This window comes from Diplotaxodon limnothrissa, linkage group LG16, assembly GCF_057381915.1.
Source record: "Diplotaxodon limnothrissa isolate DT_005_m linkage group LG16, D_limnothrissa_male_GT1.1, whole genome shotgun sequence".
NCBI lineage: Eukaryota > Metazoa > Chordata > Actinopteri > Cichliformes > Cichlidae > Diplotaxodon > Diplotaxodon limnothrissa.
The window spans coordinates 24,413,381-24,438,901 of NC_140611.1; the positions used below are offsets into that span (position 1 = coordinate 24,413,381).

Here is a 25,521-nt window from a genome sequence, read left to right on the forward strand (position 1 = left end):
AAAAATGGACTGCCTTGATTTATGTTTCCTGCATTATCAGTCTTGTTTTATGAGATACAGAAAATCCCAACAAATCCCAACAAGCATGAGTTTAGTTTAATAAGCTGCTTACACAGTTATTTGCCAGTGACAGACTTAAACTGGTACTAGGACAACAAAAAGCAGGTATAAAATGGGAAAGTTGCATACCTTGTCAAATTACTCTAAAGTGCACTATTACTATGCATATGTTTGTCATGTACCCATGCGTACTCCTATTGAAGCACCGGTTCCTGTGTTTAATTTTGTCTAATGTCAGATTGCTAGAGTGAACTAATATTGTAGTAAAGCTTATCATCTTCTAACATACATTGTACCAACTTACTGAACCACAACATGACACAAACAAGCATGTAAACAGTTTCAGTGAGGGCATTCACACTGGCCAGAATGTTGACATTTTATGTGGTTCTTCCAGCTGCAGTGAATGCTTTTGTAAAAACTGCAGTTAAACACATTTACTTCATATTGTATGGAACCTTTAATGGTAAAATGTATACATGTTTAGCAATAGTCTAAATTTTAGATAGCTGGAACACAGGAATGTCAACAATTTAAAAAATGATCTAACAATTTGCAAAGTATTTTTCTAGGGTTTCTGCTCTGACACTGATAATCAAAGATAATCAACAAATTCGGCTTGGATTTGTTTTTTTACTACAAGGAAAGTTTCTGTAACGTGTAAAAAAAACAGCCTCCTCATGACATTTTTGCACCTGATGGACTGGGACAAATCATGGCACGCACTCTGCCATGCATAATCATACTGTGCCATTAGTTTTCTTTTAAAGTAGTGATTTTTGGTGGAAAGCCTATACCTGAAGATAGAACCATTTTGAAAGAGTAAAAAAAAGAAAAATAAATATAGAAAGAAAATTAACCAAATCATGATTTTTATTTAGTGATAACATACAACCTTTTTTCCCTGCTTGAGTAATATAACAGTCAGTGGTATAACAACAATTGGAGAAAATTATTTAGAATTTCAGGAGCAGAGTCACACCTGAAACACGCCCTTTCTGGTTCTTTGGCTATATATGACCCTCCTGTACTACAAGCTGTTTATTCTCATTTTTGTTTGATATGTGGAGCACCTTCACATCCTGCTTTACCTTATATCATCCCAGTCCAAAATAGCTCACAGCTCATAAGCTGCACATCTGGTCACACCTTAGCTCCTTAGCTCCAGCCGCTCCTCCAAAAATTCAAACCCACACAATCTCTTGCGAGCATTCATTTGCCACCTGGCATAGATAGTAAGGGTAGACTCGTCATTCAACTAGGAGACTGCACAGTTTGCAATTATTTCAATGACTTCACAAGTTCTATGTCTGTGCCGCTACCTGGACTCCTGCTCATTCTACAGACACCGTCATTCCTGCCCAGCATGCCCACACAACCCCACTGACCCTCAACATCGTCTGGTTCCAGGTTTCTCTGGCCATGGGAAAACCCAGTGGCATTAATTTCCTCCTTGAGTGGTTTGAGCATTTTCTTGCTCCTCTTGTAAACAAATAGCTACCCCCCCCCCCCCCCCCCTTTTTTTTTAGGACACCAATATCTGCTAGCCATATCAATTGGCATCATTTTCTTATATGATTATCAGCTTTCCCACTTGACGACATTTAGCTCTACCCCTTCTCCTACTTCTCTGGGTTATCATAGATGTTATCATGGGGTTGTCATGGAAGGTGGTTCTCCAGTAATTGTTCTTCCAAATTCAACCAGTGTTTACAAAACTGCTTATTGTCACCTTGATTATTTTACGAAATCTACACAGTAGTCATCAGTGCCTAATGCAAAATGAAGTAAACTACCCAGCCAGGTAATCCCGATTTCATATTCTATTTCAAGATAGACTCACCCCTAAGGATTTACTAGCCTTTGATCCATTACTTTCAACTTTAAGTTCTCTCATCATCGGGAATACTTCGGATCTCTTCTCCAGTTATTCTTTCTGCATTTCTTCCATTAGATCCACTTCAGTCAGTGAAATCACAAATCACCAGTTTGAGGTCATGAGGTCAATCTACCAATCATATATTTGCAACCATCTTTGACATTTGCAACACACATTTTCATCACTGCTTCCTGGAAATTCCTTCTTTGGGGATCTGCCTAGCCCAGGAGCTGCAGCCAGTCTCTTCTGGGGCCTTCCCCAAGCAGCAGCCTCAATTGATTTCCACTAGAAATGCTGTCATATCTAAATGAGGATGCAGTCCCAGCTAGTGAATTGGAGATAATTTATCTGCATTTTGAAGTGGGGACAAACACTCCCCTTCTAGTTCTCTGTATACGACTATATATGCCCTGCACTACAAGCTGTTTGTAGTGCATCATCATCATTCGTCTCTCATTATTACATTGGGAAATGCCTGGCTGGAAAGCCACCATTCTTCTCTGAAGCCTTCCCCAAACCTTAGCCTTAACTGTTGCTCTGCCATCTGCAATTATCTATTGGGAATGCTGTCAGACCTAAGTCAGGATCCATTTAGGTTAGTCAGGTCACAGCTAGTGAATTAAAGACACCAGGTAGCAAAATTAGCTTCAATACAAGTTAAAGGATTAACTTATATGCGTTTCATAACACTTTAAGTAATGATGCCCATCTTTAGCAGACGTAAGGGGTCCTTGCTCCTTAATCCTTCCAAGTGAGTCATACTATAGCCTAAATGACACTTGTCTATTCTCTAAGATAAAAAAAATTACAGTCAGTTTGAAATAGCAGATATCCATATTAAAAAAGAGACTCCAGTGGATATCATGATCACTGTGAAAGGTTGTAAACATTTTGCATTCACTACAGTGTCTTTGGTGTAGCACAGATTTCCTTTTATATATCTTGTTCTTTGACATCTTTGTTCACAAATTCTTTTTCACTTTTGTCTTTTTCCTATTTGTTTTTTCTATTTGTTATTTCTATTTTCTATTTTTATTTCTACATGAATGCTGAGAGGCCGCAGAAAGTGTCAGTTTGCTTGTATCGGCACTGGAAGTTTTTCTTAAAGTTTGTCTGTGTCATCCTTTTCCATGTTAATGAGCTTTTCATCCTTTTGATTGTTATTACTTGATGTCTCATGGAGTCTTGTGTCTTTTCTTAGACTTTCCCGTACATACTTCCGAAATGCTCTCTGGATCACAACAACTGAAACAGCCTCCTGTTTGCGCCGGATGGTGGTACTGATGGGTTCGTAGGACACCTTTGAAAGATTCGAAGCCATGAAACGCTCTTCCATTTGCTCCTTTAGAATGTCCATTTCTCCACCCTCACCTAGAACACGCTTTGTGAATGCAAACAGGATGTCTAGGCAGTGAATGCGGTCACCACTCACAATGGGTAAGTCCATAGAGATCAGGTCAAACTTGTTAGGCTTGGCTATGCGCAATGGTGGTTCCAGATTATCTGCAAATTCTGAAAGCATTTTATACTCAATGAACTGTGTTGCATGAGGATCAAACCTTTCCCAGACCTCATAAAACATTTCAAAATCATCCTCACTCAGTGGGTCAGCGCTCTCTTCAGTAGCTACACCAAAGTTTTCCAGGATGACTGCAATGTACATATTCACCACAATAAGGAAAGAGATGATGATATAGCTCACAAAGAAAGTAATTCCCACTGTAGGATTTCCACAGTTTCCTTTAAAAGTACTACCAGGATTCTCCATCTCAGGGTCACAGTCATCTCCATTTTTGTTGAGAATGGGATATAGTAGGGTATCCCATCCAGCTGAGGTGGTGATTTGGAACAGACAGATCATGCTGTTTGCAAAAGTCTCAAAATTGAAAAGATCATCAATACCTCTTTCCTTCTTGACATATGCAAAGTTTGACATGCCAATGATGGCATAGATGAACATCACCAAGAAGAGCAAGAGACCAATGTTGAACAAGGCAGGAAGTGACATCATCAAGGCAAACAAGAGTGTGCGGATTCTTTTGGCTTTTTTAACAAGGCGGAGGATGCGGCCAATCCGTGCCAGTCGGATGACTCTGAACAAGGTTGGTGAAAGAAAGTATTTTTCTATTATCTCAGTAAGAAACAAACCTAAAGAAAGAAATGAAATGATTAAACACTGGATGACAGATTACTGCAATATTAAAAACTTGTCAGAGAGAAACTGTAAATGAAGGTGAGTCATACCGATGATTGACAGAATAACAACGATGAAATCAAATATATTCCAGCCATTCATGAAAAAGTAGTGCCGGAGCGAGACCATCTTCAATAAGCACTCTCCAGTGAAGACGACAATGAATACCACATTTATATAGTAGAGAACCTTTTTCTTGTAGTCTGATTGTTCAGCAGTTTCCATCATCATAGCAATCATATTAAGTGATATTAGAACCATAATCACAATGTCAAAAGATTTCTTGGTTGTAAAATCAAAAATATATCCTAGAATCTTGTTCTGAAACAGATAGACATGGGTAAAATAAACAAGAATATATTTTAGAAGAAAAACAATAAAATTTTAAATTCATATTGAATCCAGTCAAAGTTTGACTCGCATACTGATGGTCTAGGGATCAGTTTTTGTGGTTTCTTTGATGCCAGTTTCTTCATGGCATTGTAGTATTTCTTTTGTTCTTCAGTCATAAAGATGTCTTGACCTCCTAAGTAAAGAAAACATGATAGGCACATTAAATCACTTAAATCAAAAAAGAGAAAATACCAATTCTTCTTTTTACAAAGAGGTTTGATACTTATCTTTTTCCTTCGCTGATTGAAGTTGTCAATAACAACACCAGTGAAAAGATTGAGTGTGAAAAATGCTCCAAATATGATGAAAACAACAAAATAACAGTACATATATAGGTTGATCTCATAGTCTGGTTGTTCTTCTGGCTACAATGATAACAAAAAAACAAGACATTAAAAAAGAGACATCCTTTAGATTACTGTTCTGGCCAAGCGGATGTGTGCCTTAAGTGATTTAATTTTACAGAAAACTCTGCCTTGGTGGTATTTGTTTACTTAGCACTGTGTGTACAGTGCATAAAATATTATGTCTTCTTAGTCCCTGTCAGTATCTGTCAAAAACTTGAGCTGCAGCATTTTGAATCAACTAAAGGCTTTTCAGGGAGTTTTTAGAACATCCTAATGATAATAAATTACAGTGGTACATCCTAGAGGTAATGACTGCATAAACTGGTTTTGGATGTTTCTAATTTTTAGAGATATTGCGCAAATGAAAGAAAGCAGTCCTACATATTTGTTTAATATGTGCATTACCTGGCCAAAAATGACTTCAAGATTCCTCACAATGTTATTGGAGGCCACCGTAATGCCATCCAGAGTTAACATTTGGTTAGACACCATATTTCTAAGATTATTAGGGCCGTAGAATAACCTGTTTTATCTGAATTTAGAAGTAGGAAATTACAGTAGAGGTCATCCAGATCTTTAAGATAAAGCTAACTCTTGCTCATGTTAGACCAACCCTTCACTTCAAAAAATATATTTTACATTGTTACAAATTTTTCATCAGAAATGTGTCACTGCCTCAGCAAAAGAAAGTGTAATATGATTTTAATAAAACATTGACATTTTACAGGGGTTAAAGCATTTATATGGTGAGATATAAAAATAACCACCTTGGTTTGAGAATCAACAGCGGCATACATGATGTCCATCCAACCCTTAAATGTAGCCTATAGAAAAAAATACAGCAAGTGACAATGGTAGAAAAACATGTTCTTCTATTACAAAATTTGCAACAAAATACTTACTACTTGCAACAGTGCAAGGTAACCCATGCCAACATTATCAAAGTTGACCTTAAGATTCATCACTCGAGCGCTTCCATTTTCCATTTGCCGACAGTCTGTCATATTTTTCACTTCTGATACCAGGAAATTTTTATTTGTGGTTGTGTTGACACAATAGTAGAACTTTCCCGCAAATAAGTTGACTCCAATGATACTGAAGATCAGCCAGAAGATGAGGCATACCAGCAGCACATTGAAGATGGAGGGAATGGCTGCCATTAGGGAATTGACAACCACCTGCACATCAATACACAAATCACATAACATATCTGTACAGCAGACAGAGATCACAGAAATCTAAACTGATGCATGATATTGTACACTGTGGTAATGGTTAAAAATAAATTAATAAATAAAAAGGAAGAAAAAACACATTTTTAAGTGCCATTGCGTTGGGTTGCAACTAAAGTTTATTTTGGTAGTTGACAAATCTGCCAATTTTTCTTAGATTGGTCGAATAGTTAACGATTACTTTAATAACTCCTGTCTCCACTTTCTGTGAGCTAACCTCTTGTTGTAGGCTCCAGTACCTCACCTGCTCACATCTGACAACCTGTGAATATTACCCTGCTGTCTTGTCCATTTATGTGGTATTGGTATATGACAAGTCAACAATAAAATTCCATGTAGATGAATTTTATTGTCGACATCATTGATGACGTGGGGCTGCACGGCATCAATGGGTTAGTGCGGTTAGCTAGTTAATGCATTGATGCCGTGCAGTCCCATGCACGGGGCAATCCGCGGTAACTCGATAAGGGAGATTTGTGATTACTCATCTTCATATGATAAGAACCACAAAGTGCTTCACAATAATATAAAACACAAGTACATAAAACAACACAATCGAGTCTGCAGCACAACTCTAGTAGAAAGCCAGTCTGAGGTTTTGAGCTTTTAGCTGCTGTTTGAAAGAATAAATAAAATCAAGGCAACTTTAAGATGGAGGCAAAGCAATCCACAACCTGGGGGCTGGTGTTCTAAAAGATCAATCTCCTCTGGTCTTAAAACTACTAACAGCCTTTGATGATCTCAGGCTGCAAGGGAGAGCATGGGGTTCTATAAGATCCAAGATGTAGGCAGGATTGACTGAGAGCTTTAAAAGTCAGTACTAAAATTTTGAGGTGAATTCTAAAATATATTGGAAGCCAGTGTAATGGGAATAAAACCGGTGTAATGTGCTCTCTATTTTTGTGTCTTTGTTAAGAGCTTTGCAGCGGAATTCTGGACTGATTGGAGACGGTTAGGATTCTTTTTGCTCAAACAAAGACAAAAGGCTGTTACAATAATCTAAGTGAGATGAAATAAAAGCATGAATCAGTATTTCCAATTCAGATTTAGACATCAATGTAGTCCTTGTAATCCTTAGTTGAAAAAGGCAGTTACTAATTAGCTGCTTGAGAGTGTTGCTCTAGCAACATCGCAGAATCAAAAATAACATCGAGGTACCTGAGGCTTGGCTGAACAGAGGAGCCAAGAGAACCAAGATGCTGCTTGATTACAGATATTTGGCTGTCGGGAGCAATAATTACCGTTTCTGACTTCTCTGAGTGCAGCCGCAAGTAGTTGTCACAAAGCCATTGTTCAATGGAAGCTAAACATTTTATTAAAGAGAACAACTTTTGGACTTCCATTGGCTTAAAAGAGCAGCAGAGCTGAATGTCATCAGTCTAGAAGTGATAAGACACATCAGGGAACTGCCTAATTATAAGTCCTAGAGGTAACATGCACAGGAGCAAAAGAATAGGTCCCAGAACTGAACCCTGCGGTACTCCACACGTCAGATGTGACATAAACTGATTTGCACAAAAGTTAAAAGATCTATTGGAGAGGTATGACTGAAACCACTCCAGAGCCACAATTTTAGCTTAGAGATAAGCCTGTAATTCTTAAGCTGTGTTAGATTTGAACTGCTGTTTTTTAATATTGGCTCAACAACAGCATACTTACAGAACCTAGGCACCACACCTGTTAAAAGAGAGGTGTTGCCATTGGCCCCTCTACAACAGAGGGGCCAATGGCAGAGAAAACAGAGAAAACATTTTGAAAACAGTCCAGCAGGTAGAATGTCATATGGACAAGTGGTGATTTTCATTTTATCCAGCAGAAGTGAAAGATCATGTATGGTCATTGGGTTAAACACCGACAGTGAATGAGGGGGAGGTGGACCAGAGACACAAACAGATGGTATTGAAGGACAAACGCTCATTTGGACATTATTAACTTTATCCACAAACAAATTTAGAAAGTCATTACTGTCAGATACAGAAGACATGGCTACTGGGGGGACCATGGGGGAAACAACAGAGTTTATGGTTTCGAACAGTATCTTGGGATTTCTCTTGTTTGATGAGATTAGCTGAGAAAAAAATTCAGAAATTGATGACCTTACAGCCATTGCTAGGATTCATAAGAGAAAAAATAGAGATAATGTTTTGAAAAAGAGAAAATATCCAGTGAGCCGAAGTTCTCTGGATAATGATGCCTTTTTGATGCTAAAGGTCAGAGACTGCTTAGTTTACAGGTTAGCAATAGTAACTCAAATGACCAGTTTTTGTAAACAAGGTGAACAGAAGAGCATATTTTAACACACAACACATCCAACCTTGAAGCAGATGGGCTATAGAAGCTGAAGATTATATCAGATGCCACTACTTCAGTTAAACAAAGAAAACTGAGCAAGAATTCAAATTGGTTTACCAAAATTGGACTAAAGAAGACTGGATAAAGCTGCTGCGATTAGTCTTGATTTTTGTTGTGACATTTGGATGATAGGACAAGAAGTTGAAAGCCTAGATTCATTCTTCCTTATACCAGTAGTTCAGTCTGGTGGTCGTAGTGCAAGGGTGTGGTGCATAGATCATTCCGCTCTCGTCTATTTCCCGTCACCTCTGGTGTACCCCAAGGCTCAGTTTTAGGCCCTCTTCTCTTTATAATATACATCCTCCCTCTAGGTACCATCTTCTGCAAATTTGATCTTCAGTTTCACTGTTTTGCTGATGACACCCAGTTATATCTCTCTTGCAAACCTGATTCCTCCTTCCCACCTTCTTCCCTTACAGAATGTCTATCCGAGTTAAAATCCTGGTTTACCTCTAATTTTCTAAAGCTCAATGAGGATAAAACTGAGATCCTCCTTATTGGCACCAAATCCAACCTTTTGAAGGCAAACCATTTCTCACTCACCATCGATAACTCCACAGTTCTCCCTTCTCCTCAGGTTAAGAGCCTTGGTGTCATCCTAGACAGCACACTTTCTTATAAATCACACATCAATAACCTCACCCGTTCTGCCTACTTCCATCTACGTAACATTAACAGATTGCTTCCTTCTCTTTCCACCCAGTCTACGTCCATTCTTGTACATAGTCTTGTTACCTCCCGTATTGACTACTGCAATTCTCTTCTGCATGGTCTCCCCCAAAAATCCCTCCATAAGCTTCAACTGGTTCAGAATTCTGCTGCTCGCATTATCACCAGAACCCCCTCCTACCAGCACATCACCCCTGTTCTTCAGGAACTTCACTGGCTCCCTGTGAAATTCCGGATAATTTTCAAACTTCTTCTGCTCACCTTCAAGGCCCTTCATAACCTCGCTCCTTCTTACCTTTCTGACCTGTTAACCACCACTTGTTCTGCCCGTTCACTTCGTTCTTCTTCTTCTGTCCAGCTTACTGTACCTTCCTTCCGCCTCACCACCATGGGAAGCAGAGCTTTCAGCTGCTCTGCTCCCAGGCTGTGGAATTCTCTGCCCCCTGAAATAAGAAATATTGGTTCTCTCCCCCAGTTTAAATCCCAACTCAAAACTCATCTGTTCAAATCTGCATATTCACTGTGAATACACGGTTGTTCATTTTATCTTGTGCTTTATTTTATTGTTCTTATTCTGCCATTGTTTTACTAATTGTTTTATCCTATTGTAAAGTGTCCTTGGGTGACTTGAAAGGCGCTCATAAATAAATTTATTATTATTATTATTATATTTTCTCGACAGACTTTAGGCTTCTCAGTACTGATTAATCGATCCATCCAATTAAGTATTGCCTAAATGCCGTAGCACACTTGAGTATTATAAGCAACCATGACCATTCCTTTATGTCCACACTGTATTCATCTTCTTGTGGCTGCTTCCAACAAGATAATGTCCCACAAACCTCAAATAATCTCAGACTGATCTACACAGTCACCATATCTAAATCCAACAGAGCAAGTTTTGGATGTGTTTGAACCATAGATTTGTATTCTGGATACGCAGCTAATAAATCTGCAGCAACCGTGTGATTTTATCGTATCAGTATGGACCCAAAGTCTCAGCACCTTGTTTAATCTATGACAAAGTGAATAAAGGCAGTTCTGAAGGCTAAAGAAGGCCCACCCAGAACTAACAAAGTGTACCTAAGAGATTTAGGTTGTAGTCTAGTGTACTGGATTAGTGGTAGATAGTTCAACGTGACTCTGAATGGATAGGTGGTTCCAACAGCTCTTACCCTTATGCCCTCAAAGCGTGACAGGGCTCTTAGTGGCCTTAGAGCTCGTAGGGTTCTCAAAGACTTCATGGGACCGAAATTATTAGCATCTAATGTGTTGGCTACTAGATCGGCAAGTGAGATCTGGAAAAAATACAATTACAAATACGTTATAAGCGGCAAAGATATATTAAACTGTGTGTTTCTGTCTAAGCAGCATTTCGATGTACATTAGCAATTAGGAAGTCCAACCAGCACCAGGCATTTGAGAAATATTTAGCAAATCCATATGCCATCCACTTCACTAACATCTCCAGAATAAAAATGCAAGTGAAAATTTTGTCTGCAAACTCCAAAACTGTTTTAATAGTCTTCCTCTGCTCATTGTAGATATCTTCAAATGCCTAAATGTGAGGAAAAAGACAGGTAAGTGTAAATACAAATGGAAAGTGTATTAATGCCAAACATGCACATAATGAAATTTCCATTAAAAATATCAATAGTACTTTGCAGACAATATCTTAGGATTTGCTCCAAAACAGACGTGAGAACAGATCACCGAAAGAGACTGATTTAGTAATATTAAATGAAAAACGTTTTTAAAATGAACAGTTAAGAACTGCCTGATCCTGATTAGATGCCAGATGTTTTTATGTAAATACTTACAAGGGCCCCACTGCTAAGCAGGATCATGAAGATGATAAAGCTCTCAAACCAGTTGTGCTCCACTATCTGATAACAGGTTTTTCGTAGTGCCCACCATATTTTACCCCAGCCCACATCTACATTTACTTGACAGCAATGGAACGCCTGCACACAGACTGAAAAGAGACAATGGTTAGGATGGTTAGAAATGGTTAGAATGGTGTTTTAGACATGGAAAATGCAGATTCAAATTAAAACTAAAGTTATAGCAGGTGTTAGTTTCACCAGCAGAGAAACAAGCATTAGGATCTATATCATCTTCTAATTCAAAGTCTGCAGAATTTCCTCTCTTTCCAGCTGGTACATCATCCACTGTGCTTGCATCTGAGCAGCTGAACTGTCCATCATCAATGATAATCTGTGGATGAAATCAATAGTGTAGATGAAAATCTTGGATGAGCTGATATAACAAAGCCATTGAGTAAGACTAGTTTCACAAAATGACAGATTGTTCTGTCATTTTAGTAGTAATTTTAAATAGTTGTACAAAAAACACCTGAGGCACTGGCTGCATTTTTAGGTAATTATTTGTATATGACTTTGCTATTTTCACAATTTGTGAATAAGTGTTTAAAATTTACAATTTATATTTGCATTTCAAATTATGAAAGTGGTTTGATAAACATGTTAGTGGTTTTTACAGTAAAAAATTTTTTTTTCCTAATTGGATTTTATGTTTTTTGGTTGATTTTGAATCAAGTGTGTATGATACATGTCATTGCCATGACTAGATTTTAGGCTGATCCCTTCACCTTTACTAATGAAATACCTAACTTACGCCAACAACAGTGTTCTCTTACACTATGTGATTGCATTGCGTGTCATAAATAACTTTTGTAAGGCTTGGTTTAAAACAAAAATCAGGCATCTGTAGAGATTTTTGAGACCAAGAACATCCTTACCGCAGGACATCCTGCTACATCTGATGAAGCACTGTTGAGGTCCTCAGTATCGGGTTCTTTCATAATCATAGAGATGGTGACAGTCACACTAGGGTTGTTGATGAAAGATGTTAGGGAATCATTGCTTTTGGTGCTGACCATGTATTTGTCCCCAGTTTTTTCTACGCCGATCACCTCCCCATTGCCATGGTTTAGGATACTGTTCGGCCCTAAAGGTTTGTGGAGTTCATCCAGAGATTTTTCCTCATCCTTCTTTTGTTTCTTCTCTCTAAGGCAGGCGCTGCTGCAGTTAGTGCTGAAGGAAATGCTTTCGTATATACGTGTAATGGCAATTTGCAAATTGTTTGTTTCTTTGTCATCCATTGCCCATGCTAGATTGTCAGTACTGAATGAACTCAGCAGCAGGGCCAAGAAGAGGTTCAGGACCTGCCAGGTAATGACATGGACAGGTAAAATTTATATTGAAACTATTATAAACTGATTACAACAAAACACATATTACTGTAAAACTGCACTATGTACAATTACTTAAATAAGAATTACATTTTTAATCAGTTTAATGAGTTTAAATTAATGAATTGACCATTGAAAGTTTTACCACAAGGTTTCCTATAATCAGGATCATCATGTAGAAAGTGATGCACATGTGTTCATTAACCACTGTCATACAGTCCCACATGGTTTCTATCCACTCTCCACAAAGCACCCGGAAAACAATGAGGAATGAATGGAAGAAGTCATTCATGTGCCAACGAGGAAGAGTGCAGTCCTCAGAAATTTTACACACACAGTCCTTGTATTTTTTTCCAAATAGCTGCATGCCCACCACAGCAAAGATGAAGACGATAATGGCCAAGACCAGTGTCAAGTTGCCCAAAGCCCCCACTGAATTACCAATTATTTTGATCAATTTATTTAGAGTGGGCCAGGATTTCGCCAACTTGAATACTCTAAGCTGTAAACAAAAACAAAAAAAGTCATTACCTAACTCACAAAACACCAGAACATACAGGCCATGATGTATAGTGGCAAGAAGAAGCAGGTGAGTCCTTTGGAACTATGTTTAAAAAGTTGGGAAACAACCTTTACCCCAACAATTGCAGTTTCATGGTCCCTCTGTCCTTACGTTTTCATCTGTCTCTCCCTCTTATGCTTTCTACCTCTCCTCTATCCCTGTTTGTGTGTGTATTGGTGTCTTGGTTTTTGTGTAGTGGAGGGACTCAGCTCAGGTTCCTGCCTTCTGGACATCCGCTGGTAAGCTGTCTTTGATGAACTCGATGGAGTCACTACTTAAGGGAGTGGCTCAGTGGCAGAATCAGAGAGACTGTATTCATCCCACAGCGAAATTGAGTTGTGATAAACAATTAACATAGCTTGGCTCCTACCTTTGTGATTGTGCTACTTGCCTTTATATAGAAAAGCTTTTCTATCATTTCTGCAGAATCTGTGTGCAGATTCTGTTACAGAGAAGCTTGCTGGAAATAGGTGACCTGTTTAGTGTTCTTGAGAAGCTTTGTATCTGTGTGGATTCCTGGGGTCATATTATTTTTTAAACTTTACCAGTGCATTCAACACCATCAGGCCACTCTTTCTGGGTGGACTCTCTAAAGGTGGTGTCACTGAGGTAAATGTTGTCCAAGATAAAGGAAATACTGGATAATGCCTCCCGCCCTCTCCATGTCCTGCTTGCCACTCACAGGAGCACATTCAGTAATGCTGGGCATACACTGTGTGATTTTTGGCCCATTTTGAGCCAATTTTTCAGTCGTGCGACTGTTTTGGTGATCGGCCTGAGTTTCGGCTTCATCGTGTGTCGTGCATCATGTAGTATACATGGTGTAACGAGAAGCGATTAACACCCCACGACCAGATCCCGATCATCAATCGTTTGGTCGTAAGAAAATCAAACCTGTTTGAAATCCTATCAGCTGTCTTGAGGTGGTCAATGCATCCTCTCACACTGCACACGCGCAAACACAGAAATGAAAGTGAAAAGACGGAGCAGCACGGCAGTGCAGCGTGTGATCTGGACACAAGCAATGAAAGCACAACTTGTAGAACTTTGGCAAGCTCATCTAAGCCGTTTTGATTTGGCCTGACAAAATTAGTTGGATGAGTGAAAGACAGTTAGGGAGAGAGAGAGAGCGAGTGACAGATTTTGTGTTATAACCTTCATGTTAGGGACGCACAGTGTGAGCACTCAGGTCGCATCAGAGCATTGGCCCGTATAGTGTGAGACCCTGCATCGTGACCTACGAACTTTTAACCCCTGCGAGTCAATCGTACAGTTTGAGCAGGAGCTGAATAACGTGACTGAAAAAAATCGTACAGTGTATGCCTAGCTTGAGAGATTTAGCTTGCCCAAATGCACCACAGAATGCCATAGCCACAGGCAGAAATAATTTTAATCAAGTACACACTGCAATAGGTGAACACCCTCAATATCACATCCTCAACAAAGAAAAATTACAAAGTCAATATGATTAGAAGGGAACCTCAATCTCAACTATATATATTTAATTTTAGGCAATATACTGGGATATTTATAATTAGAGGTATTTGTATTAAAATCTATTTTGTTATATTTTGCAACTTTGTAATACATTGTATTATTTAATTTTGTTTGGTTACTTCTTTTAGTGTCTTGGATCAGTTGTGACCACATAATTTTCTTTGGGATTAGTAGAGTATTCTCGTTCTGAATTTGATCGCCATGAGATTACAAATTCATTACACCCAGTTGCAATAATTTTGTTCATGTCTCCAACGACTATTTTCCGTAGTCTAACTGTAGCATTAGGTAACATGACCAAAGCCAACTACATAATTGACATGTTGCTGAGTGGATGAAAACCAATCAAAAACTGTCACAGGATCCAGGGAGGCTGGCCAGGTGCTCCCAGTTGTGCTGATTTATGAAAAATTTATACATAGATGCTAACAATTCCAAAGGTTTCATTTACTACTGCTTGTTATCGTAGATGTGCATTTATAGACTTACCAATCGGAATGATCTCAAGATAGTCATATTCTTCATTTTTTCCAAACAAAGCTCTATCAAGCTTAAACTAACAATGATCGCATCAAAGATATTCCATTTCTTCTGAAAGTAATAGAATGGGTCCAGTGCAATAACCTTGAAGACCATTTCAGCTGTGAAGATGCCGGTGAATATCTTTATACACACACACACACACACACACACACACACACACACACACACACACACACACACACACAAATAATGAACACTGATAAAATTTATATTTGATTAAAAATAATCAGCTCTTAATTTGACTTACCTTATTACCGATATTAAGCATGCTTTGGAACCCATCACTCATTGGATAATGCTCCATGGCCATAAACAATGTGTTGAGTGCAATGCAAATAGTAATGAATAGGTCCATAAATGGGTCCATCACAATTAGATGAATGATTTTCTTGAATTTCAGCCACCCTGGGCACCACTCCCAGATAAGGAAAGTGTAGGCAAAATCGTACCACCAAGTAGGACATTTCTGCCTTGACTCTTCAAGTTCTGATGGCAAAGTGATGAAAATTTTTTGTGTGAAGCTACAATGACATTGTAGATGTAGTCAAGACAAGAATGGCAATTCATGCAATTGTAAAAAAACACCTACCCTCTATTGTGTCCGTAATTACACTAGTGAGACTTTGAGGTCTCTGTCTGGCCTCTCGGCTCTTAAGAAAGTCCATATATTCCTGGCTTATTCCTCCATTACTTTGCCTGTAGTCTGTGTCAGTAGTGTCAGCCTGGGGATAGATTGTTATATATGAAATGTAACCATACAAAAAATGTGTTGTATTTTGCCATTGATAAACAACAGCACTAACATAAATCACTGTCAGTGTCCCACTCATTCAAGTGACTACTTCAGTCTCAGCTGACTGCAGGTTTCCCCAACCGTATAAACAGTACATTTGCACAATAAATGAAAATAGCCCACTCTCATCGGCCTGCCTCCCTGTCTCACCACTGGAACCTTTCTGGAGTGGATCATTCACATACTCACCAAGACTTTTATGACCTTGCCTCCCCCTCTCACAGACCTCCATCTGCAGACAATGTAAGCCATGAAATATCCTCAAATGGATCTACCTCTTCAGTCTTTTCCTTACTCTTTTCTAACTCACCTCTCCTGTTATTGCAGTGACTGATCACTGGTCCTCCCACTCACATTCCTGACCCTATATTCCCTTTGACATCTCATCTAACTCTAGGACCCCGCTGACTTGCTCATGTCCACCCCAGTTACTCACAGTATTTATCTTGCATCTCGGTTATCAGTGTCTAGTTCCTGTTCTTGTAGATAGCATCGTTTCTGTATATGGCATAGTTGTAGTATTTTTGCCCATGTCATAGCTCTGGCTCTAGCTCATGTTCCTGTGTATAGTCTTCATAGTTATAGCATTTTATGATCGTCACAGCTCAGGGTTTGTCACTGTTCTTAGTAGTATTTTGCTCTTGCCCCTGTATATAGTACCTGCCCCTGCACTAGTGTTGACCTACATATTTAATACTATAATAGTGTCACTTAACCTTGTATATAGTCGCTGTTTATGTTCACAAGCACTGCCGCTGTTCAAGTCTTGTGAGTAAAAGTCATGTCACGTATCTTGAGCATCTCTGTTGAATCTGTCTTTTGGGTCCAATCTATGTCTGATGGCTCGCGCTGTGGCAAGAAGTCACTTTCATTTCTCCCACTGAAAATGCTACGTCCAGATGAACAGAATCAACCTTTTGGGACTAATGAATGAAATTCTGCTTATCATGCATATAAAAAAAGAACATTCTACAACTACACCTTTGGCTCACATAACTGATGACTTAATAAGTGATATTGAAGGAATTAATTATGATGAAGGAAATGACCTCCTAGCCCATTGTTCCTTCAGTGGGCTGGTTTCAGTCATTATGCAAATGTACTGTTTATAAGATTGGGGAAACCTGCAGTCAGCTGAGACTGAAGAGGTCACTTGGCTGAGTGACAAAATGTTTCTCCCACTGAAAACGCTACGTCCAGATGAACAGAATCGACTTTTTGGAGAAGCGATATTGAAGATAAAACGATTGTTGGAACAGTGTTGCTAGATCTGAGCGCAGCGTTTGATGCAGTTGATCATGAAATCTTATTGGATAAATTAAATTGTTTTGGTTTTGAAAGGTCTGCTGTTCAGTGGATTAAGAGTTATTTAACCAATAGGCAATTTGCTGTAACATTTAGTAGGGGTAACTCTGTGTTACATCCTGTGAGGCTATGGGAGTGTGGGGGTTGGGTGTTTGCCCGCTCTCTCCACCTCCTCCTCTCTTGCCACTCCTACCCCCTCTGTCTCTCTCACTCTCCTCTCTCCCCAGGACACAGCTGCTTTTGATTAGCCTCGTTTGCCACTTGGGCCCAGTCAGCAATCACCTCTGAGGCTATATAAGCAGGGGATGAACTGTGAGTGAGGTGGTTTTTCCCCTCTGTGGCTCTACACTTTTTTCTGCTAGGTTTTGTACAGACAGCCTCCTTCGACTAGTGAGTAGACAGGCTTGTGGGCCCTGAGAGTGTCTCCCCGCGGCGAGGAGTAAAGTAGGAAGTGTGGAAAGTGCGTCCCTTATTTGTTAGGTAGTTTTTTCTTTTGTTGCTGTGATTGTTTCCTTTGTTTCTTTGGCATTATTGGTAGAATGGCGTTGCTGGCTCTTTAAGTTAAGGTTATTTGTAATAAAACTATATTATTTGTAATAAAACTATATTATTATAGAGCAACTCTGTCTGTTTTCCTTTTTATTCTATTTCCAGACCCATTTGTTACTGGTCCCCACACTCACATCCCTAGACCTCTTTGTGGGGATGTAACAATGTGGGGGCTTGTCTGGGAAATGAATGGAAGGAACAGCGACTGAGTTTTGGTGTGTTGTTTGCCGGTCACTTGTTTAGTTGTATCATATCTACTACGTTCTCTCTCCAGTTAGCACAGGGGAGTGTCTAGCTGAGTGTAACCTACTCCTTCAGGCACTCATTTTTTTATTTTGCCTTTTTTATTTTTGGAGTAATCCCGGGTGGGGATTAGTTCCCTGTCGGGGGTAGGCTTGTCAGTGCTTTGTGCGCCTGGTGCACTCCAGAAGCTAAGTAGGCTAAGATTTTAGTAGGCAGGTCTGGGGAGAGGGTCGGTGGTATTTTTATTTATTGGTTAACCCTGTGGCCACACACATTTTGCACCCGTCTTTGATTTGTGTGTTGGAGGTGGTTCTCATTTGTTATTATTGTTAGCCTGGGGTAGTTTTTTTGTTGTTGTGGTTTTTAACCCTTTAGAACCGGTAGGAGCGGACACGCTCCATTTTGCGTAACTATTTTTAAATCCCGGTAGCACTGCAACCACGTGAGCTAGCGCTATAATTTTTTTTGCATATGAAACCGGAGGAATTGTACTTACATCTTATGCCATCAGCTTGTCCTCGGTCACAGTTTCCTTCCACATATAGCTTTGCAAAAACTGCATAAAAAGCGCTTGTAGCAACAAAAACATAATATTCCAGAAACACGCTTTGCCGATCCGATCAGCTGTTTGTAACACTTCCTACGTCCATCAGCGCGAACTATCACATGACCGCCATGACCTGCCCGAAACCGGAAGTGACGTCATTTTGCGGAAATGTAGTTTTTTTTTACCATCGTGGCCTCATGAGCTTATACTTGTGTTTTTAAAAGTTATGTTTGACTTCATGACTTTCTGTGTCGTTTCTGGGATGCTTAGGACTCATATTTCACTGCTGGAAATAGTTTATTTTGATGCATATGCTGTTATTTTGCAAATTTGCACTATAATATATTTTTTCGTTTTTCCTGTAGTATATGAAAATTGGTGTATCTCAAAAATAAAACTATGAAAACACTCAAAATAAATTTCCTTTGGTGGGGAAACTAGTTTGTGCAACTTTTTTGTATTTACAGTTTTGAGGGATAAACCTCTTAAATTTCTCTAACTAGAAATATATGTTAAAAAAACAAAAATGATTTTCAATTTTTTTGTAGTTTATTGCACTTTTTTGCAATTTATGTAATTACTATGCACTTAATGCATACATATTATAAGAATTTGGACTATAATGATTGTATGGATGTATAGCAACTTGAAATGCTCCCAAAAATTGCACTACAGCATGTAAAATATAATATAAGCTCTGGCGGAGTTCGTCCTATGGTAGGTCTTAAAGGGTTAAGAAAGAGTGTTTTAAAATATTAGATGGAATCACCCAGGTTGCTGTAATGAAAAATATTTAGATATTTAAAGAAAATTATTTATTCATTATTTATAATAATTTATTTATTTATTATTAACTTATAATTAGAGTACCATCAGGCAACTCAAGAATTATATTCTACTTCAATTAGACTGACTACTTATTTTTCTCGTACAACTTGTATTTGCTCAGTCCACTATGAAAGTTGATTGAAAATATCATTTTCTTCATTTTGGTGACTAGCCCCTCCGACTCAGTTTGTCCTCAAAACTGCTGCTATTATTAGCCCACATCCTAGGCTTCACCATGGAAATTATTAATATGCTGCAGGTGGTGATGATGATCATTGTGATGAATTATTGGATGAACATGCTGATGATGGCATATACAATTATAAAAAACTTAAAAATTTTCATAAACAAAGAAGATGATAAGGGCAATGAGAAAAAAATTTAAAAGTTATCTCAAATGGCTACACATAATTCAGAACTGGATAGTCAGATTATCAATCCAATTGCTTTTCCTGCCTGTCAGGAGCCCAGCAAGAGGTGACAAAAGCCAGAGAATCTTCTTGTTGACAAGGGTTATAAAGGCTTTCTGATTAAAAACTCATCACAGAGTAAGGGAATTTGTGTTTGGTAATTTACTTTTTTGTTGTAACAATGCTTCCAGACAATAAACCTGACAGTAGATGAAACAGGAAATTCCTAATTTTCAACATTAAAGTGTCAAAGTCATTGTAAAATATCTCTGTTTAACCATCTGGTATGTTTTCTGTTTTCTTTTGTGACTAAAAATATTGGTTCATGAGATTTACATTTATTGAATTCTATTTTTATTTACATTTTAAATGGTGTCCAAACTTTTTGGTATTAGGTCATATTGTAATTTACAATGCATGTAGTGAAGATGCAGTAATGAATACCAGTAACAAAGTGCAATAAAGTAACCAATGAAGAAGTGAAAGGGACTTTAGAACTGAAAAGATCACTTATATAACACTTTCATATCACATCATACCACATAGGAAATTACCTGATGTGTAGATGACCTCCTGCAAGCCGTCTGTATATTGTCTTTTGACTCAGATTTAGGAGGCTTACTCTCAGCCACTTTCTCTTCTTCCTTTCTTTGTTTTCGCCTGCTGCGTCTCTCCTTTGCCCTTTTGGAGCTCATCTTGAAGGTCTTAGAGAAACTCTCTTTGCCACCGACTTTATCACTGGTCTCGGTAGCTCCTTCTTCAGCAGCAGCTATTGCTGCCTAGAAGTGGGAAGATAAGACAATGATAGTACACAGGGGGGGGGGGGTGCGCAACGATACTCGTATCGATATTGAACCGTTCGATACAGTGCTTTCGATTCGGTACGCATATGTATCGAACAATTCAAAATTTTTAATTTATTTTATCTTTCTTTAAACTTTCCTTCTGACGATGCTGTCTGTGTTGAGCGCTCAGTGGATCTGCGTTCGACAGTGCAGCCTAGGCGGAGTAGTCGAACGCAGATTCACTGAGCGCAGGGCAAGCTAGCGAGACAGAAGTTAAGCTCTCCTTGCAACATGGCAAATTGAACCTCCCCCACCCTCATTCAGATGTGGCGTTTGGAACTATTTTGGTGTTCATGTGACGTATGACCCTGAAGGTAAGCGTGTCATGGACTAAAGTAAAACAGTATGTTGGATGTGCCACACAATGCTCAGTTACATGGGTGGGAACTAGTGTGTTAGCGCAGTTAGCTCATTAACGTGTTGACGCCGTCCAGCCCCATGCACGGGGCGATCCGCGGTAGCTCGTTAACGGAGATTTGCAGTGTTGTGGCTTTAACGTCATTTCAACGAGATTAACGCTGACAGCAATAGTGGGAACACAACGAATATGACTGCACATTTACTCCGACAGCATCCTAGTGCAAAGACAAGTGGAAGCAGACAAAAACAACAAGCACGCATGCTACAAACTTTACCCGAGTCATTTAGACAGCCGTTAGCACATGATTCTCCTTATGGGGACCTGATATGTTTAATATGCTGCTGAGAATAAAGCCCAGAAGAAGCTTATAGTATAGCTTTTATTTTGGAAAGAGACATTTCTCTGTAATAAACTCTTTTCCAAAGATGAGTGATTTCTCGATCAGATAGATTTATTTTTTTAATTACTTTGTTGTTTCAGCAACATTAAATGTAAAAACTGTACGTTTGAGTTAAAATATATATTTATAATTTTAATAAATGACAAATTAAAAAGGCATGAACATTTTTTTGTATCGAAAAAATATAGAACCGTGACACCAAAGTATCGAACCGAACCGTGAATTTTGTGTATCGTTGCACCCCTAATATATATATATATACACATATAACATATATATTACATAATATATAAATATTCAGCACTTGTAGGTTGCTTTGCTTTCACTCTTGTGTCTAGTTCTTCCCAAACCAGCTCGATGGGTTTCAAGGCTGGAGACTGTGGTGGCCACTGCATGTTTTCAAGCTTATCGTTTTGTTCGGTATTTCTGGCATAACTTGGATTTGCATAATTGTATAATTCACACTTAGGCGCATATCAGAGGGTATTGAATGGCGCTGCAGAGTGCTGTGGTAGCCGTTTTGGTTCAGGGTGCCTCTCACTCTGTACAAGTCACTGGCCCTGGATTCAGGAAAACAGCCCAGACCTTCGCAGTTATTCCTCCATTTTTGACAGTTGATGCCACATACTGTGGAATCATCCTTTCGCCTACTCGATGGCATACAATGATTCTGTGTGATGAATCTGAGATTTCAAATTGTGATTCCTCAGTCCATAATACCTTTTTCCATCCTTCAGTAGTCCAATGTCATGGCCCAGGCAAGCCTCTTTGTCTTATTCTGATGTCTTAGCAATGGCTTTCTTGCTGCCACACGTCCTGTCAAACATACAGCTCGAAGTGGTCTGCTCTGAGAGCCGCTAGTCACTAAGCGTCACAGTTGCAGACAAGAAAGATTCTTTAGTATGAAGAATTGGATAGCACCAGGCCCTGACATGATTCACACCTACTGGCTGAAGAATCTGACTGCACACCATGAACATCTTCCAACACAAATGAACCAGCTACTAGTCACAGGCAGACACCCAGAATGGATAACTGAAGGCTGGACAGTTCTGACCCCCATGGACCCCCAGATGGGAACAGTCCCATCAACTACCAGCCAGTAACCTGCCTTAGTACTGTATGGAAGCTCCTGTCAGGCTCCTGTTCATCATAGTGGCTAAGATGAACAGGCACATGGCTCAAAACATGAGCAAGGCACAGAAAGGTATTTGCTATCTACCAGTAGCTAGTTTTAAACTGCTTTGGTATCTCAGTACCTCAGTTACCCCCCTTAATCGTGGCAGCCGCCTGCCCTCCTCCTCCTTCTCCACCTCCACCCATGCGTGACCACACCTTACCTGTGCCTGAAAAATTTTCAGGGGATTTAGATAAGTGCAGAGGCTTCTTAACCCAGTGCGACTTGAGTTTTCGCCAACAGACTCAAGCCTATGCTACCGACGGTGCCAAAATTGCTCTTATGGTACAACTCATGACTGGGAGAGCACTGAAGTGGGCTCAGGCAGTGCTGTGTTCCAACCCCAATGTTTCTTATCCTGACTTTCGGACCAAATTCCGCTGTGTTTTTGATAAAGGTTCTAATCCGGATGCAGCTGCTCACCGTTTGTTTTCATTAAAACTAGAGATGGCACGATACCACTTTTTTATGTCCGATACCGATACCGATATCATAAATTTGGATATCTGCCGATACCGATATGAATCCGATATAATGTTTTTTAATCAACAAAACTGTTTTTTTTTTAAATATCTTGCTGCATTTTGTATAAGTTCATACTCAAGTTTAAAACAACAACTACACTAAAGCTATTCTGTTATACCTATATGCAAAAAAAAAATATTTCATAGTTCAGCAATACTGATCAATCTAATAAACTTAAACCTACACCATCCTCCCTATTCTGGTATTTTAAAGAGTACTTAGCGTAAATATTAAGCAACCTAACTAATAGGGTTCCAACTCCCAGCAACAACAAAAATAAATAAATAAAAAATAGGGAACCACCCCTCACACTCCACCTCATGATGCTTAATCAACGTAATCAACCTTAATTTGATGCAGTGTGAAAAAAAATGCACAGAAATCAATTATTTTTCAAGAAATATTAAATAGATTCAACATCTTTCTTCAACAAAATTGCAGACTGCACAGATGGTACCTTCCCAAAGGAAAAAGTACTATAGCTTACTAGGGTATATATATTAGACTTAATAGTCACTATATACAGTAATGGACTTCTATTCATTTTACATCAAATTAAAACTTTGGGTGTAAGATTCGGATAATTATTTATTAAAAGCTAGACATTTTAAATGAGAATAAGAAAGAAAAGTATGTCTTAGGGCATGAACAGGGAAAAGGGGGCACAATCGGCCCCCCTGGCTAAACTTTGCTAGATCCGCCCCTGCACAGTTACCAGCCGTCAGCTACGTAGAAAAAGATCCTCGAGTAGAAAGTAATAATAAATAAATTCTAACAACAGCTTATCAAGCTTAAACGTGCTGCTGTTGTTCAGCCGATGGTTTCCTCTTTCTGGTGCAAAGTGGGCCAAAAACAAACCAGAGAGACAGACTCGCGACAGAAAAGCCGATCAGCTGATCGTTAAGCAGTTTCATGATTGAAGTAGCAGCCAGAAGAAGCAGTCGCTCCATATATCGTTTGGTAAGCTTAACGCAGGAATGCTTTACAAACATTCAGAGATGGACTTACACACTTGCTTTACTTCTCTCGGGGATAACTTTGTCGGAGATGAAATGCCGGGTTGCTAGCGAAGCTCCACATGCTATCCAGACCACCGACAGGTCCCGCATGCCACAGCCGCTCTATCACGTGATGCATACTGCTCCGACGTGCTAACGTTCTGAGGTGAGTTACGGCGTGTTGCAAGTTTTGTGAGGTGCTTTCGTGATATTTAATGGATCGGATTAAATTTTTTATTTTTCTCCGATATCCGATCCAGTAATTTAGGTCAGTATCGGACCGATACCGATACGTAATATCGGATCGGTCCATCTCTAATTAAAACAGGGCAAAAAGAGTGTGGCGGATTTCTCTGTGGATTTTTGGATCTTGGCTGTGGAGACTGGCTGGGAAGAAAAAGCACTTCGGGGGCATTTCTCAATAGCCTCAATGAAGGACTCAGACTTGAGTTGGCCACCAAAGAATTACCCAAATCTTTGGATGCTTTGATTAATATGTGTGTCAGCCTTGATGACCACATGCGAGAATACGGAGGGCGGTCTGAGGAAGCCCGCAGGGCAATAGGAAGCCCAGGTGGTTGGCTGAGCGCTTCTTCCGATGGGGGAGGAGAAGGGTAGCATGAGCTTGAGGAGACGGAGGAGGAGCCAATGCAGCTAGGGCGAGCTAGATTCAGCAAGCCGGGGTGGAGGAAGAAACGCCAGATGGGTGAGTGCTTTGCATGCGGAAAGAAGGGGCACTTTGCAGACTCTTGCCCATCCCGGCTGAAAGATTCGGCCCGTCAGTAGCGGCGGGGTTACTAATGGGTGCGACCGGAGATGTGTTACCCCACCTCAGCTGCCCCGCCAAACTTATCTTTCGGTCCATAACTCATTCCTGTAATGCACTAGTGGATTCAGGTGCGGAACAAAGCTTTATGGATGAAACTTTAGCCAGGAAATTGGGGGTCCCGCTTGTTTCCCTGCATGTTCCTTTACATGTGTCTGCCCTCAATGGGGAAGTGCTGGCCAAAGTCATGCATCGCACTCATGAAATCACGCTGGTTCTTTCTGGTAATCTTGTTGAAAAGATAAGTTTGTTTCTGTTTAAGGCGCCTGATACTCCATTGGTGTTAGGTTACCCGTGACTTCAACGTCATAACCCTCAGATAGATTGGGCCCAGGGTAGTGTGGGGGGATGAAGTGAGTGGTGTCTCAAGCAGTGCTTACGGTCAGCTGTTCCCAATCTGACGCCGACAACGGCGAAGGACTCTGTCTGTGCTCCTCATCTCTCTGTTGTTCTGGCTGAGTATCATGGTCTAGCTAAAGTGTTCAGCAAGAGTTTGGCCTTGTCGCTTCCGCCTCACCGACCTTATGATTGTGGCATTGATTTGCTTCCAGGAGCTACACTGCCCACCAGCTGCCGGTACAGCCTGTCCAAGCCTTAGCGCCACTCCATGGAGCGCTATATTACGGACTCACTCTCGGCAGGCATAATTCGACCGTCCACTTCCCCGCTTGGGGCAGGATTCTTTTTCGTCGAAAAGAAAGACAAATCCCTTTGCCCCTGCATTGACTTCCGTGGTCTCAACAAAATAACCATCAAGAACAAATATCCTCTC

At 39.7% G+C, this 25,521-nt stretch overlaps 1 protein-coding gene across 1 annotated transcript in view; it reads right to left on the reverse strand.

The window, feature by feature from the left end:
- Positions 1-3,041: 3,041 nt before the first annotated feature.
- The window catches only part of LOC146616262 (sodium channel protein type 2 subunit alpha-like), a 50,154-nt gene continuing 27,674 nt past the window's right edge, over positions 3,042-25,521 (reverse strand). Inside the window, exons 12-27 of the mRNA XM_085374294.1 lie at positions 20,172-20,396; positions 15,532-15,664; positions 15,190-15,428; positions 14,889-15,062; positions 12,486-12,842; positions 11,891-12,313; positions 11,211-11,343; positions 10,947-11,101; positions 10,511-10,684; positions 10,302-10,424; positions 5,776-6,051; positions 5,641-5,697; positions 4,750-4,891; positions 4,559-4,659; positions 4,184-4,454; positions 3,042-4,087 (exon numbers count right to left, since the gene is read on the reverse strand). Of these exons, the coding sequence (XP_085230420.1) occupies positions 3,042-4,087; positions 4,184-4,454; positions 4,559-4,659; positions 4,750-4,891; positions 5,641-5,697; positions 5,776-6,051; positions 10,302-10,424; positions 10,511-10,684; positions 10,947-11,101; positions 11,211-11,343; positions 11,891-12,313; positions 12,486-12,842; positions 14,889-15,062; positions 15,190-15,428; positions 15,532-15,664; positions 20,172-20,396 (4,029 nt within the window). The remainder of the gene's footprint in view (positions 4,088-4,183; positions 4,455-4,558; positions 4,660-4,749; positions 4,892-5,640; positions 5,698-5,775; positions 6,052-10,301; positions 10,425-10,510; positions 10,685-10,946; positions 11,102-11,210; positions 11,344-11,890; positions 12,314-12,485; positions 12,843-14,888; positions 15,063-15,189; positions 15,429-15,531; positions 15,665-20,171; positions 20,397-25,521) is intronic.